General features: G+C 35.2%; 1 protein-coding gene across 1 annotated transcript in view; it reads right to left on the minus strand.

Annotated features, from left to right (window-relative positions):
• Window positions 1-16,662, minus strand: part of LOC116557974 (solute carrier organic anion transporter family member 1B1) — a 122,589-nt gene that overhangs the window by 92,168 nt on the left and 13,759 nt on the right. Inside the window, exons 2-3 of the mRNA XM_032287795.1 lie at window positions 5,965-6,080; window positions 1,774-1,922 (exon numbers count right to left, since the gene is read on the minus strand). Coding sequence (XP_032143686.1) covers window positions 1,774-1,857 — 84 coding nt within the window. The 5' untranslated portion in view covers window positions 1,858-1,922; window positions 5,965-6,080. The remainder of the gene's footprint in view (window positions 1-1,773; window positions 1,923-5,964; window positions 6,081-16,662) is intronic.

Consider the following 16,662-nt stretch of genomic DNA (forward strand, 5'->3'; position numbering starts at 1 on the left):
TCTCACCTTTTTATGCTCCTGAATTATATTTGTTTTATCATTATGTTTTTATTATCTAGCTATAGCGATATCTCTAATTCATATTTCAAACACAGAAAATTAAGAAATCAGATAAAATGTAATTTAATGAAAGTAAAAGTCGATATATTTTCAGTAACTTCGGTTAATACTTTGAAATCTCAAACTTCATAAAAAATTAAAATATCATTTATTTTAGAAATTTTCTCCCATTATGTCTTCATTCCTCATGAATGAAAAATGTAAGCTCAGAAATGCAACAAACTTCAACTACAGGCACGTAAGTCTTTACAGAATTATTGTAAAATGATTGTTGAGCTTAATATTCTTTCTCAAAGACATATCAATGTTAACAATTTAAGTTAGTGAAAATATTATTTTAAATATCACTTGTGGACAGGATTAACCAATTTAGTGATGTTTCTAAAATGCCAACATTAGTGATGTCAATCTTATCCCAGTATCTTCCTCTAGCTGTGATCTTCTTTATTGGGCTGTAGAGAATGTCCTTTCCATATACTGTTAATTCCCTGACACTCAGCTTCTCCAAATATGCTATAAGAGATTACTCTGGAAATTTTATTGTTTCAGGCAGTTTCCTTCTATTTTGCTATGCACATGTCAGTGAAATCACTGTAACACTCAGTATTTAAAAGTAAAAACAATTCAGTGCATTTTATTACTCTTAGAATATAGAGGGTAATTCACTTGCATTAACCAATACTTTTTCCTTATGACTGCCATTCTGCCTAAATATTACTCAAATACTTAATCAGAACAGACTTAATCAGTAATCTCAGAAAACAAACAAATTTTGTTCCCTGGACAAAACTAACAGGAATCTTCTATAACATTATTTCAATTGACTCCAATCTTGGTGGTCTTTATTTAGCTGTATAAGACTACAAATTTGAGTAAATAAAAAATTTAAAATATTGCTAAAAGGTGACCCTGATTTATTTCTTTATTTTCTCAAGGCTTCCCTATGGAGATTTAAAGGCTTTGACTTGGGTTCCAGGGTTTTCAATTCACAATGCAGGTAACTTCAGGTAAATTTCTTTTCTGAGTCTTAGCTTCCCATTTAGCACTGTGCTTAGAAGTACTCATTCCTGTTTATAAAAATGCCAGCATCATTTAATACCTCAACTGTATTGTTTAATACTGTTTGTGTCAAAAGCAAAAGGCAGAATTATTACCTTTACCAGCTTGCAAATGAAAAAATTAAACGGCTTTTCTAAATCATCAAACAGGTCTTTGGGCCAGGTTTTTCACTATTATAGACCTCTCTTCCATGAGCCCAAATTACTTATCAGAATTTTTTTAAATGCTGTTTTTTTTTTTGGAAAAAGGAATATTTACATAGGTCAGTATCACAAAATGAATTCTAAGACATTAATATTCTAGGTTTATAAGTTAATTCTAAGAATTTTAAACATATTATTCATTATGTACTTTTTACTTTAATCACATTTATAAGTGTCTCATGATGTATCCAAAAACCAGAGAAGCTATCAAAATACTTGTAAAATTTTCCACATTGATAAACTATTAAGCATCAAAAATTTCATGAAAAAAATACTTAATCAGATTAAAAGACTGGTTTAAATCAAATTATGAACCATTATGTTAGTATTTGAATATATGTTTCAATTGAAAATTATAATTTGAAATACAATGTCCTTTTTAGCAACCTGCCTTTCTATACATTAAAAGTTTCTTATTTATTTTAGCTCAAAAACATAAAATGTATTCTACCTTAAATCCATTGCAGTATCTTGTTTTCTCATTCTCTGAAGATTGTGCCTCTGCAGTTTTAATCAAATATTGATTTTTGTCCATGATTGAAATACAGATATCATATGAGTATTTTTAATTGTGGTTGATGCTTAGTTTGAAACAATCACCTATTAAGGAAGAAAAAGTATAGTTTTGTTTTTTTTACAGTATATAACTTAGAAATAAGAAAAACCACAATGTCACCATCTAACAATCAACCATTCACTAATATGCATTCAGGATCTACTATGTCTTCATCACTGAGCTAGGTCAATCCTGGACACAAAAGTAGTAAAGACAGACACAAATTCTAGCCCAAGGAGATTGTAACTTAATAGAAAAATAAATTTGTGGAGAGAAATTTGAAACAAATGAATAATATAGAATCACTTACCAGATTACATGAACAAACATTTTAAATTACAGAAATTTAAATTATTATATTTTCTGCACACCTATATTGTAAAATTTATAAAAGCTAAAATATATGTTTTCTTCATCCTTATAATTTTTAAATGTGCCAATTAACCCCTTGCACATAGTATTCAAAATGGGTACAAAAATAATATAAAGAATTAAATTAGAATGGCCTTAGACAGTTTTATGAAAAGGATATATCTGGAATCAGCTCAAAAAGCAGACAGAATTTGGATTTGTTAAAAAGAGCAAAGTGTACTCCGAGTACCTCTCCGAGCAACTCTGGTAATGCTTGACCTTACCAGTCATGATGTTACTTTAATTTTGCTCATTTCTTTTCATTTTATTCATTTTGATTTTGTTGAACTTGTTCAGAAAACACATGTAGTTGAAAATGCAAATTTAAAAAAACAAAGATGCTTCCTTTAACTTGTTGTCTTATCCAGAAACATAATATATATTTTATTAAGTACATAATATTTTTTCCAACACAAATGGCAGCATAACTCTAACATCATTCCCTACCTTTTTATCTTTTCTATATACTTAACTTTGTATTAATAAAAGTTGATCTCCTTTTTCTTATGGTAGCAGGGTAACTCATTCTATATTAGTCAGCATTTAGGTTGTATCTAATCATTTCATATTTAAAATATTCTTACTGTATCATGTGCCATTGTGTTTTTATGTGGTCATATCTGCAGAAAGAATTCAACAACTAGAGTTTTGGAGTCAAAGAATAACACAAATTGTTATTTTGAGAGTCATTAAGGTCCTATTTTAAAGACTAGTAAAATGAGTTAACTTTTTACTTCAATTGACTCTTTTATATAGAATATAATGTGTTCTTCATAGGGTTTTAGAAATATATTTTTGTTCATATATATGTAAACAGTACATATGTATCTAAAATATCTATATAAGCAGACACAGTATAGTAGGGCACTAATTATACAATATACAAGTTGATTCTCACTTTTTGCAGTAGTTATGTTTTATAAAATTGCTAGGAAACTGAATTAGCAAATATTGAACCATTGTTCCTTGGAAAGATGCGGGGTTAGTTATGTGCCTGTGTGCCTCTGGTCACAATATCTTTGTAAATTGTTCAATATAGAACCTTGTTTTATGCATGTTTTGTTTAAAGACAATTTATTTAATACATACCCTTGATTCATTAACATTGAATTAGTTGTCAATAACACTGTGGTTCTCACTTAGAGGAAGCTTAAATAGCATATGTACCTTTTCCCTCAGATACTCTTGTGCACTGGTAAGCACTTCAGCACTATCTTTGGGGCCCATTCAAAACATTAAACTCAGAAATACAAAACACAAAAATGCCAAAAATGTGGCAATAAGTACACTGTGAATAGGATACTTGTTTATTGTATGTGAGCTGAATCAAGAAGGCAGAGTTTCACTTTGCTCTACCTCATTAGGGAACATGGCAGCTCAAATTTTTCACCACTCTGCACATGTATGTGAATGCCCATGAAAGTCCAGCAGTATTGATTTTGGTGTTACAAATAAATTTTAATGAGTAGATAAATTTGCTTATATAGAATCTGTGAATAATGAGGCTTGACTCTAATTTTATTAATTTATTCTACAAGGGTTATTGATTCTGAATAATATATGTAATACATATTTAAAGGATAGTGCATAAATATGGAAATAACAAATAGTTTAGGATATTATCACTTACGTATATGTGAGTATATAGAAACAGATGCTTGAATGCAGAAACTCATACCTATGTACCTCTAAGTGACTCCATTGTTGTATGTGTGTGTTTTACATATGCCGGTACCTGGATATGTCAGGTTTCTGGATTCAGTGAGGTGAAGAAAAAAATCAATGGCTGAGTAGTCTCAAGGTGCAACTAATTAAAGTTGCACTTTGATAAATTTTACACCAGTTTTTCCATGAATATCTGTTTCTATTTATTCATAATTTGAATATTAGGAAATAATAAAAAAGTAATTCTATAATAGCAAATCTCTTTGTACGACTTGCAAGGTGGATAGTCCTCCCTTAGTTTTAGGCTTTTATTTTTTTTCCGCTAGCAAATATTCTTAAAGTCTTGAAGGCTATTTCTCACCACTCCAAACCTGGTTTATTTCAATTGATTAACTTGTTTCTCCTGTCTCCCACCTTTCTTTCTAGCCTATACATATCATATTTATCCTAAGAATCTTTCAAAAATCCCTCTTACCACACAAAATAAAAGTCTTAGCTTCTGTTTGAGGGTCTTCACAACCTAAACCAAGCCCATGTTTTTAGTCCTGCTTTCAATATACCCATAAGCACTTGCAGACACATGGAACCACAGTCCCAAGAAGAAAGCTCTCTGCCTTCCTCTGTTTCTTCCAATCCTGAATGTCCTTCTCCATCTCTTGGTTGTAAAGCTGATCCAAACTGTACCTCTTCAATGTTTTCATATTTACCGCCTATTGATAATATCTCCCACTCTGCTGTACCAGTGGAGAATATACCTGAAGTCATTACTTTTCTTTGTATTTCCCCTACTTCCTGAGACAACTATTCCACATTTCTCTCCTAGATCTTCAGATAAAATATTCAGAAAAAAATAGGTGGACACATTGTTCCTCATGTTACCAAAAGGTTAAATAAGTAACTCCAAAGTAACTAGAAAGTTGGAATATTAATTTAGGCTTGACTACATGCTGCACCTTCTAATTCACCTTGACATTTAACATATTTTTCTCAGACCATTTTTTTTTTCTAAGTTTCAAATGATTTACATAAATGAATTCTGGGGACATAGTATGTTTATAAGATAGATAGAATCATAGGCATTTGGATGTAGCATTACAACTCTTCCCTGAATAGGATAGGTCAGTTCTTCCAAATTTGATAGGAGTGGGTATAGGGCAGAATCATATCAGCCTCTACTTATCTGTCAAGCTTGTAATATTTAATGGATCATAGAAAACCAGTTTAGGCAAAGTGACCCAATTTCTACCATGTACTTATACAACTGAGGAGCAAAAGGGAAAAACAGCATTTGCTAACTTCTTAGACCTTTCATAGGGAGACATCCCCATCTCCACCTTACTTTCACAATAAAAATGATTGTCTTATCTTTCCTTCTCCTTCTGAATCAGAGAAGGAAACTAATTTATTGAGGCTTTAGTTTATGCCAAAAACTGTGCTGAGAAGGCTTTTTGCTTATCTAATGGGAGATAAATTATCTAGAAAATATATTTCCCTTCACCATGTATCAAAATTGAGTTGAAACAAGGAAATTGAGGTGGTTATGTGACTTTGAGACACCTATTTTTTTATGTTTTCCAATTAATTCCTCCCTCTACCCTTACCCTTGGCCACCTTCATCCAGTTAAGAAGAAATAAAAGAAATAAGGAGTCTACTGTGACCAGTCAATGTAGTTGATAAAAATATTTATCCTGTAGTGTATTTTAAGAAGGTAACTAGAGCTTCATTTTTTGAGACTTAATTGTTATTTGTTTAGAAATTAATAAGATCAAGATTTGAAACTTCATATTTAAATATATAAAGGTATTGTTAACAATATATAAACCTGAGCTCTTGTACTTACAGAAGGAATATTTACAAAGTTTTGAGGACTCAGAATGTAAGCGTGTAGAAGACACAGGGCATAAAATTTGTAATATTTATCAAGACCATCAAAATCTTTTTCCATGAAATTAGTGAAAATTTCTTACATAAAATATATGTTAAAAATTGAGAATCTCAATGGTTCTTACCTGGACTTAAAATCCTACAGCAACAGCAACAAGTCCATCCTTTATTTCCCTGAAAACGTAGTTGACTTTTTGAAGATAAGTCCAATGATGATTAACCATCTTATTAAGTCATTGCTCTAGTCAAACAGGAAAAAAAAACAAACAACAAAAAAAAAAAACACTAGTTAATTTTAAGAGTTCACTCCAGGTGCCAATATTTAAAGATTATATTAATAATTTCTCAGCATTCCCACATTATTTTATATTAATGTTAACAAGTAAACCTTACTTTTGGGAATGGCTTTTACTTGTTTATTCAATTAAGTTGGCTGCATAAGATTTTTTTTCTTTAAAAATATAAATACAATAAATTATTCAAGGTATTTAAAACTTCCAAATGGGAAATAATTTAAGGCAAATTGAAAATATGCCTATAGGTTACATTGGCATTGAAAAATTAAAATATACCCTCTTTGCTAGCTATGGTTCTAATATGATATATATGGAGACTGGATATACCATCTGGAATAGGAAAGTCCCAATTAACTGCAAGACCATTTTTCTAAATGACAAAATTTAAGGCTGCTTTGTATGATAGATTCTTTACATCAAAACCTGAAAGAATTATTAATAACCACAGTTTCCTTTTATTGACTTGACTTTTAGAGAAAGGGAGAGCTTGTCCCAGTTAAAAATTTTCTTGAGTAGAAATAAAGTTTAATTCATTCAACAACTCAAACATTTTAGACATTAAGCTCTCTTTTGAAATAAAGTACAGACCCTTCTCTCACATGAATATACGTATTTCAGAAAAGTGTGAAGATATATGTGTATATATGTACACACACATACATGTATACATATATACACAATTTACATGTATACTCATATATACGTGTGTGTGTATACATATATATGTGTGTGTGTGTGATAATGTGAGGATGCATATATGAGAATATGGTTACCCTTATCATTCATGGGATGTTTGTCGATATGGTTGCAGCAAAATGTATTTGAAGTCTGTGTCATGGTTATCTGATAGATTAGTTCTATTCTTGGTGAATTTTTGGAAATATTGGAATCATGGGACAAACTAAAGAATGTAGAAAGGAAGAACAATTGTGCAGAACTGAGAAATGGAGATTGGGGGCCAAGAAAATATTCTGCTGAGTAAGAATCTACCAGTGAGTTGTCAAAATAGCAATCCAGTCCTATACCTAGCAGATTCTAACTCAGGAGACCAAAGATTGTGCCTTTTAAATAAGCGCTTTGAAAATTTTTCATGTACTGCCAGATTTTGAGATCATAGCAGGAATACAGAATATTTTTCATCATTTTTATGGACTTCCTTTTATTCACAATGGGAATATAGTTTGGGTGTTCTCAGGCTAATGGTTTTCTCTTCAGGCATTTATTTCATTGAAAACACATCAGCATGTTTGGAGACATAGATATATACATATATACAATGAAGATAAAATAGTACAAATTAACTAACAACCTTTTTAATCCATAAGCTAAAGCAGCCAGTTGTAAAATTCAGTAGTATTTTCACAGGTCAAAGAGCATTCTCTGCGCCCCTTTTCTCTTCCTAATTGTGTAAATAATTAGACTGCTCATTTTGTAGGAGTCATGGAAAAACAAGAGTACATCAAAGGAAAGATGTTACAAAACATCTTTCAAGATCAATATTATGCTAACAGCCATGTGTCAATTATATAACAAAAATTGCTTAAAATGATCAGCTGATATTTTTCAAAGATTGGAGCACCACTCTTTATCATTCTAGCTTATACTCAGTAGCCTCCTAAATCCACACGGTTCCACTGACCCTGATGTGTAATGCACAATTTAATTTTGCTGGAGATTTCACTATTCCTTATCTATATATCTGGGTTAATTTCATTGTCATGATAATCACTCTCTTCCATATAACTTCATATCATTTTGACTATTTTGCATTATTTTAATACATGTGAAGGCCACAATCTTGATTAAACTTTTATTTATTTATTATTTTTTTTTTGGAGACACAGTTTTGCTCTATCACCCAGGCTAGAGTTCAGTGGCACGATCTAGGCTCACTACAACCTCTGCCTCCTCCTGGGTTCAAGCAATTCTCATGCCTCAGCTTCCTGAGTAGCTGAGATTACAGACATCCATCACTATGCCCAGCTAATTTTTGTATTTTTAGTAGAGACAGAGTTTCACCATCTTGGTCAGGCTGGTCTTGAACTACTGACTTTGTGATCCACCCACCTCAGCCTCCTACAGTGGTGGGATTACAGGCGTGAGCCAACGTGACTGGCCAATTAAATTTAACTCTTAAATAACTCTGCACATTTCTTTCATGGAGCTAAGTGTAGCTGAAGAAAATCTCTCAACCATGCTGACTTTAAATGTGTGATTAGGAAGCCCAAATGGACCATACATTTTGCTAAGAAATCATTCACGTCATTTTGTATTCTATTTTGTGCCTTCATTTTTTTTTTTTAATTCTAATACATCCCTTCACCTTCAGCTGATGATCTATTTTACTGAAAAAAAATAATAAGGCAGAAACTTTCCAAAAGCTCCCTTGACCACACTTATCTATGTAAAGCACCAGTACCACATTGTCTACCTTAGTGAACTACCCAAGCTTAAGCTAAGGCTAACCTCCACTTGCATCATATTGCCTCCTCCCCTTGTGTTTTTAAGGATATCACTATCCTATTTCTAAAGAAAAGTTTCTATCAGCATTTAAGCATTCTGTCACTTTTTCATCTTTCAAAAGTCTCTCTTTTGATCCCATTTTTTTCTGATATTGCCTATTTCGGGGCTATTGTTACAGAGAAAAAGCTTGTCTAATTATTGCTTTCAATCTCTCTCTTTATATTCACTCTTGAGCGCACTCTTACCAGGTTTTTGCCCCCAAATGTCCACTGAAACTACTCTTCCTAAGTCATATATTACCTAAATGCTACATGTAATAGTCCTCATCTGACTTGAACTATTAGCAACATTTTTCAGAACCAAGAATTCCCTCCTACGCTACTCTTTGTGGTTTGCCTTCTAGCTCACTGACTTACCTATTTACACCTCATTTACCCTAAATTCTTTATTGTGGGCTTCTAAATTGAAGCATCTCAGAAAATAACCTTACTGTGTCCGTTTGTGACCTCATCTACTCTCATGTCTTTAAATCCTATCCATATGTGGATCATTTCAAAATTTTTTTCTCTGGCAAAGTTAATTATGAACTCTAGATTTATCCATTAGCTGCTCACTATCTTCTTACATATCTTTAATAGGCATCTTGTACTTAATATTTTCTAACATGGTATCTTAGTCTTCCCTTCTTAAACCTCTCCTCCTGTAATATCCCCATTTCCAGGGACTATTGTCCAGGGAAGACAATAATCCCCATACACTGTAATTCTATCTTTCCGGTTGCACCCATGTGTGTACATGCACACACACAATATTAGGATCATTTATTCCTTTATTTCTCACACTCATATTAGACTCTAATTTCAAAATATACCCAGAATCTGATGATTTCTCACCTCCTCCACAACTCTCAGGCTGGTCCTGAATTATTACAATACTCTCATACTTGCATCTGAGCTTTTCTCCTGACCACTCACAGCCTCTCTTCCCCAAACTCATTCCCCATGTATAAATCTTCACACATCAGTGAGGGTCACATCATGTCTCTGCTCTGCTCAGATACTCCATTAGCTTCACATATCACTCAGGATAAAATCCAAAGAACAGCTTTAAGGCCCTGTAAGTTATAGATCCTCACTGAGAATCTTTGTTTCTATTTTTCTTTCTGTCTGGTATGTTCATTCCCTATAGCTGCATAGCTCACTCCCTCACCATATTCTAGTATCCATACAAATGACACTTTCCCAATAAGGTCTTCTCTAACAATTTTATAATATTACTCCCTCTGACACTCCATTATTATTCTCTCATCATCATACTATGAATTTTACTCACATATTTTGTTTACCGCCAGCCTTCCTTTGCCTCACCAACCATAAAATTACACTACAGAGGAATCTCCAGAAGAACAAAGATAGGTTTTTGTCGTTTTTGTTCACTGCTGTATTCTCAGTTCCAACAATAGTGTCTCATACCTAGAAGATACTCAATAAATATTTTTTTTTAAATGTAGTATCTATTTCAAAAATGTGTACCAATGAACTGATATTAAAAACAAAGAATTAATCTGCAGTGTTTTAAAATAGTAAGAAAGATGACTGTAATTGTATGTGAAGCAATTATTCAATCATCAATGCATGTGACAAAAATTGGAAGCAGTCAACAATTTATTTTGTTTAAAGAATCAAACTTGACCATGATGCATGCTGCATGATCCTTCCTTCTACTTGAAATGTTTTATCTACAGATGTCCACTTTTTGCTTCAATTGTTTTCTGCTCAATTATTGCTGCTTTGCAGATGCTTGCCCTGACCTACTTAAAAATGTAACATTTGTAAATTTCTACTTTCTTGCCCTACCTCCCCGTATCTCTTAAAATTACATGATTTAGTAAAATATGTTTGTATATTGTCTTTTCTCCAGTAAATATGATCAACAAAAGATAAGAAACTTCATCTCTTTTGATCAGTCATCAGATTCTAGTATAGTGCTATTATGAAGACAGTAACCAAGAGAGAATAATATTGACATAAAAATAAACATATTAATCAATTAAACAAAATAGAGAATATAAAAGTAAATCTGAACATTTATATTTCATTGATATTTTCACAAGGTTCTGTCTTCATAGTGATGAAAGAATAGAAAAAATGGAAAATAGGAGGTAAGATTAACTTTTAGCTCCTACTCAGACAGAACAGCATGTAGAGACTGATATTACGAAATTCTGCCCCAACAACCACTGTAGGAACATATTAGGAAAAGCAAAAGAATTCACAAATCCTTTGAAAGAAGTGGCTTGCTGCTGCAAACTCCGTGAGACAGGTTAAAAATTGTGAGTGTCCACAGTGTGAGAGGGGGAAAGTCTGCCTCTAAACACATATCCTCAATGAGGAACCTGATAATCTAGATCATAGGAGAAGGGTTTGACCTTACCTAGAGCTGACATAAATTTAGAGTGCTGAGTGAAATATTAAAGTGGAAGAAGTAGTGGAAAGAGTCCTGTAGGCACCCCTGGTCCCCAGGAAAGCCAAGGGAAGTCATTTCTGACTTTATCTCACAGGAGTCCTTGGGGAGAGCAACCAGTGGAATTAGGAAAGGGCAACAGGGAGAATGAGACTTCCAGCTAAACTTTGTAACAATTTTGGTGAACTGTGAATTTTCCTGGGCAGAATCTGGAGATGGGGGGATAAATGGAAAATGCAGGTATGAGCACAGAAGCCATGGCAGGCAGGCAAGAGCAAGTTCTGAAATCCCTGCTTACTTTCTTAGTGGGAAGGATTGTGACCTGGGGCAAGAACTCAGCCCTGCACCCTGGAGGCTTGATCATAAATTTGGCTCTTTTGGCTGTTGGGGGAGCACAAATGTGAAACTGGCCTTGCTGGCTGCATGGGAGCTGAGTGGAGCCTGTCACTGCTGGCTTTCCTCCAGTTCCAGGGAAACTTATAAAAGCAGCAGAGGCAGCCATATTCCCCTTTGAAACATAAGTCTATTGGCCTGAAAACCACTCCCTCATCCCCCACAGTGAATGAAGCAGAATTCTGTTTGTGAAAATGAATATTTTAATCAGTTCACACATCTGAGTATGCTAAGTCATTTAACACTTGCAACAAAAAACAAAATAAAATAAAACAAAACCCAAAAATCTTTCACTGTTAAGCAACCAAGAATCAGCTTTTTCTTGGGGAAATATTTATTCAGCCACTAATCTCTGCTCAAAACTAATTAGGGGACTAAACAATTGTTAGCTAGGAAACTAAATTTGCACCCCCAATGATGTGATTCTTAAGTGAAACAATGTAGAAAATTTACATCTGAAAGGCACAGAACTTAGACCTAAACAAAGGCCAGGTTCTTAAGAAAATTTTAAGTCATTGCCTTCTCCATTCTAAAAGTTCCTAGTGGTTCAGGTGAAGAGAGGGAAATGGTCTTATAAATAAAGATTTCCCTTATACATGTAATCTTTTTACAGTGAGTATCAACAAAGCCAGCTAAATGTCATAAACTTGTATTTTGGCTTTTCAACACAGCTTACTTCTTAAATTATAGGCTTCAGGGCGGAACCCTTTAATGAATAGAACAAAGAAGGCACGCAGGTTTAGGGCATAATATTTAAACATGTGAGAGGCAGGCATAGCTGGAAGGTGAAATACAGACTACCCAAAATGCCGTGGAATGAAAAAGTGCAATGCCTTCACAGTCCACCTCACTGCAAAGACATTTCTCAAAGTCTGGTGGGCACATAATGCCAATCGGTTTGCTCAGTGACTAGCCTGTGTCTCATGGAAGTCTTATCCCTCAGTGGTGAGAGTTTCCATCATCTTTAGATGCCTAAAACCATGCTATTCTTGTCTAAACATGCAAAGAAATGAGTAACCTTCTGTAGTAATAACAATTTACTGTAAGCAAATGCCCTGAGCCACCTCTAAAACTGTGTCACATACTCAGCCATTACACAACGTCCAGTTTTCTCACAATAAAAAGTGATTTCTGGTACCCTCGAAAGTCAGAGATGAGGTAACACAATGTAAAAAAAAAAAGCAGAGCTTCACATATAAAAAGAGTCTGCCCAAGACTCTTTTTTTTTTCAATTTTTTTTTTATATTACTTTAAGTTCTGGGGTCCATGTGCAGATCTTACCAGATTGTTACATAGGTATACATGTTGTATTTGACCGGAGCGTAGAAAGTTATCACAAGACAAAAGTATGCCAGATTGCAGGGTCATTTTTTATGCCGGCGACCACAGAGGACTCACGTCTCTCCAACCTGTGGTGGCAACAGGAGGGTGCCACGATTTTTTATACCCGAAAAACCACCTTGGGAGTGGGGGTGAGGGGCGGGGATGGGGATGAAAAGGCTTCAGACATTCCGAGGGCTAGTGGATTCTGTAAATTACCTCCTGGGCAGAGATGAGGGTGGGGGTCTCCGGACATTCCAAGGGCCAGGGGACTTTTGTCATTCCGTTTGTTACTTAAGTGTTTTACAGAAGTCAAGATAAACATTTGTTTACACATTATCTGGTTAAGGTGGAAATCACAGACCTTAGTTACTTATTACAAGTCACAGGAGCCAGGATGGAACTAGCTTGGGCTGCTTAGTCTGGCAATTGCCGGTAAGCAAAGGCTAGCAATTCTGGCAGTTACTGATAAGAAAAGGTAAGCAGCTTTACATAGTTTTGAAGAACAAACTGGCAGTTCTATTTACAGAGGCCAAGGACAGTAGTTATTGTAAGGAGAATGGGGCAGCCATTTCAACTTATCTAAAAACAGTTTTGCATTTTATAAAATAGTTTTGCTCCGGTTCTGGCTCTAGGCCAGCACAATATCACATACACATGCCATGGTGGTGTGCTGCCTCCATCTCCGCTTCACCTACATTAGGTGTCTCTCCTAATGTTATCCCTCCCCAATCTCCCCACCCCCTGCTATTCCTCCACTAGCCCCCCACCACCCAACAGACCCCAGTGTGTGATGTTCCCCTCTTGCCCAGGACTCTTGAAACTCCACCAGGAAAGCAGAAAACCCCAAATAAGGAGTGAATGGCACTTTTTTCTGGGTTCCTTAACAGATCTGAGTAATTAAAAGCCTTTTCTAGATCTTTTCATGTGGCATGAAAGATGGCAAAGAGGAAGGAGGAGGAGAACAATTTTTAAGAAAGGAAGATAACAGATGTACAAAGTAGTTTTTAAAAAGGTTTTAGTCTACTGAAAAAGTTTTCAAAAAATGAGATCCAAAGAGAAAAAGCTGAAAGGTCTTTTAAAATATAAATTTAGCTTGAATGTCAGCTTTTAATTAAGCTAACTTTTAATCCTAAATCTCTTTCAAAAAAAATGCTATAAATCTATTATCAGACTTTAGCTGGTATAAACAGCTGATACTTCTGGCTTTTGCACAAAATCAAGAACCACACCAAAGACAGCTCAAAGAAAGGAAAGTTCTGTTTGCCAGAAATGGAGTACAACTCACATTCCTGGTCAGCCATATTCTCTAGGGTCTCAGATTCTCAGTCATGTACACAGAGGCCCAGAAGTCCCATATTCTCCAAAGAGGAATGAAGGCAGAAAGTCAACAGTTTTCCATGGAAGAAAAAAGAATTTTAATTTTGTTTTAGAAAGATGTCTGCTCTTCACTTTAGTCAAGGTAATTTTCTTTTTTTTAATTTTTATTTTTTATTTTATTTTTTTTGAGACGGAGTTTTGCTCTTGTTACCCAGGCTGGAGTGCAATGGCGCAATCTCGGCTCACCGCAACCTCCGCCTCCCGGGTTCAGGCAATTCTCCTGCCTCAGCCTCGTTAGTAGCTGGGATTACAGGCATGTGCCACCATGCCCAGCTAATTTTTTGTATTTTTAGTAGAGACGGGGTTTCACCATGTTGACCAGGATGGTCTCGATCTCTTGACCTCGTGATCCACCCGCCTCGGCCTCCCAAAGTGCTGGGATTACAGGCTTGAGCCACCGCGCCCGGCCTAGTCAAGGTAATTTTTAAGGCTAGCCATAGTAGTATCATATCTCTTTTTAAAATAATTTAATCTTCACGTAAAGTGTTTGGGATAGGAAATCTCTAAAATGCTTCCTTTTCATAATTTAGGAATTTTAGTCTAATTTATAGGATCTGTCTCTTGGCCATTGATAAGTAGAATTTTCAATGGTTTTCTCAACTGGAATAGAGAGTCAATCCAATAAGCTTTTTCATTAAAAGTCTAAATGATACTTTTACAGGGTTTCAATATGTTTTTGCCATTCAATCAAGAGGCTTTCCTAAAAATGAAATTGCCTCATTTGCCTGAGGTATCACTCAGAGGTTTCTTTCTCATGACCAAGGAAATCAAGGAATGTGGACACACCAAGGGTTAGATTGGAGCAAAAGTTTAATAATCAAGAGAAAGAGAAAAAGCTCTCTGCAGCAGTGAGGGGTTCCCAAAAAGCGTTGTCACTTTACAGTTGAATACAAAGGCTTTCATAAATGAGGTGGTGGAGGTAGTGGAGGCAGTGCTTCATCTAATAAGACAGAAAAAACTGGTTAGAACAAGGTGTGTCATTTGCATAAAGCAAGAATTCCTGACAGCCCCCATCTCATCCTTCCAGTGCACATGTGGGCTCTTAGCCTAAGTTACTCCATGTTGTTTGACTTCTCCTACTGCATATGTGTTAGAGGGTGCGATCTCCATTGTGTATGTGCTGGTCCCACTGTAACTCCTCTGTTCTGCTAAAGGCATGTTCCAAGCAAGACCCCATGTGCAAGTTTCCTTATCTGAATATATCCAAAAAAGAAAATGAATGTACTTACTGGGGCCCACTGTATGTATGTGAAAATTGCTGATTACACAGAAAGCACTGTTTTGTGCTGGCTTACAGCTTGATCTCTCAGGCTGTTTTTTCTCTCCTTCTTATTTTTTTTTTTTTTTTGAGACAGAGTTTCACTCTTGTTGCCCAAGCTGGAGTTCAATGGCATGATCTCAGCTAACTGCAACTTAGCCTCCCAGATTCAAGCGATTCTCCTGCCTCAGCCTTGATAGTAACTGAGATTACATGCAGGCACCATCATGCCCAGCTAATTTTTGGTATTTTTAGTGGAAATGGCATTTCACCATGTTATCCAGGCTGATCTTGAACTCCTGACCTAGGTGATCCACCTACCTCAGCCTCCCAAAGTGCTGGGATTATAGATGAGCCACTGTGCCCAGCCCAGGCTGCTCTTTTGTTAGAAAAGAAGTTCTGTGGAGGACTTTGCTCTATTTGCTTAGCTAGTTTCTTTCTTCCTTCTCTCTCAAAAAGCAGATAGAAGAAGCCATGCTTGTAATCCCTAAAAATTCACTTTCAGAAATAGACTTAAGATAGCAAAGTCTCCTTTGGGACTGAAAGTTTTAAGACAAAACTCTCCTAACAGCTTGACATGTTCAGAATGAAAAGTGTACTGCTTAAAATCATACGTGTCTCAGAATCCCAATATTTTTAGGATAGTTGCTTGATGTGACCCCCAAAATGCATGCTCTCCAGCTGGCTAAGACTTAGGGTACTCTTACTTTGTCACATGTCAAGTTTTCAAAGACATAAAACAAGATGAGAAGGGAACTTCATCCAGTGTTAACTTCATAAACTTACAGCAAAGTTTGTCTTAACAGATGCTGGTCTAGTCAGAACTGCAAAACTGACTGGTCTGCAGGGCTGGCTTAAACAGTGGGCTTATAGTGGTTTTAGACCTATGTTCTACCATACGGTAGCCCTCTTTATGACAGAATGATACAGAAAAACAAAGACAAAGAAAAACAGCAACCAGAAAGTTTGCTTCTCAGGAAAAAAGGATCAAAGTACCAAAAATACAGCAGAGTCATTATGTTAATCCTAGTCACACACAAAAAACTTTTTCTTTCACTAATCTTGAATGTGGAAAGGAAGAAGGAGACAACCATTTTTACTGTCTGCTCAACCAGAGTGCAGAGAGAGCGAGGCTGGAAACCATTCCAGCAAAAAAATTTTTACCCTTAAGCTGACAGATGAGGTTTCTGACTTTTCTTCACAAAGAATAAAGGAGCCTGTCATGAAAGCAATTGAATTCTTTGAGTATG

This window comes from Sapajus apella, unplaced genomic scaffold (genome assembly GCF_009761245.1).
Source record: "Sapajus apella isolate SASKATOON/1434 unplaced genomic scaffold, GSC_monkey_1.0 scaffold2, whole genome shotgun sequence".
In the NCBI taxonomy this organism is placed as follows: Eukaryota; Metazoa; Chordata; class Mammalia; order Primates; family Cebidae; genus Sapajus; species Sapajus apella.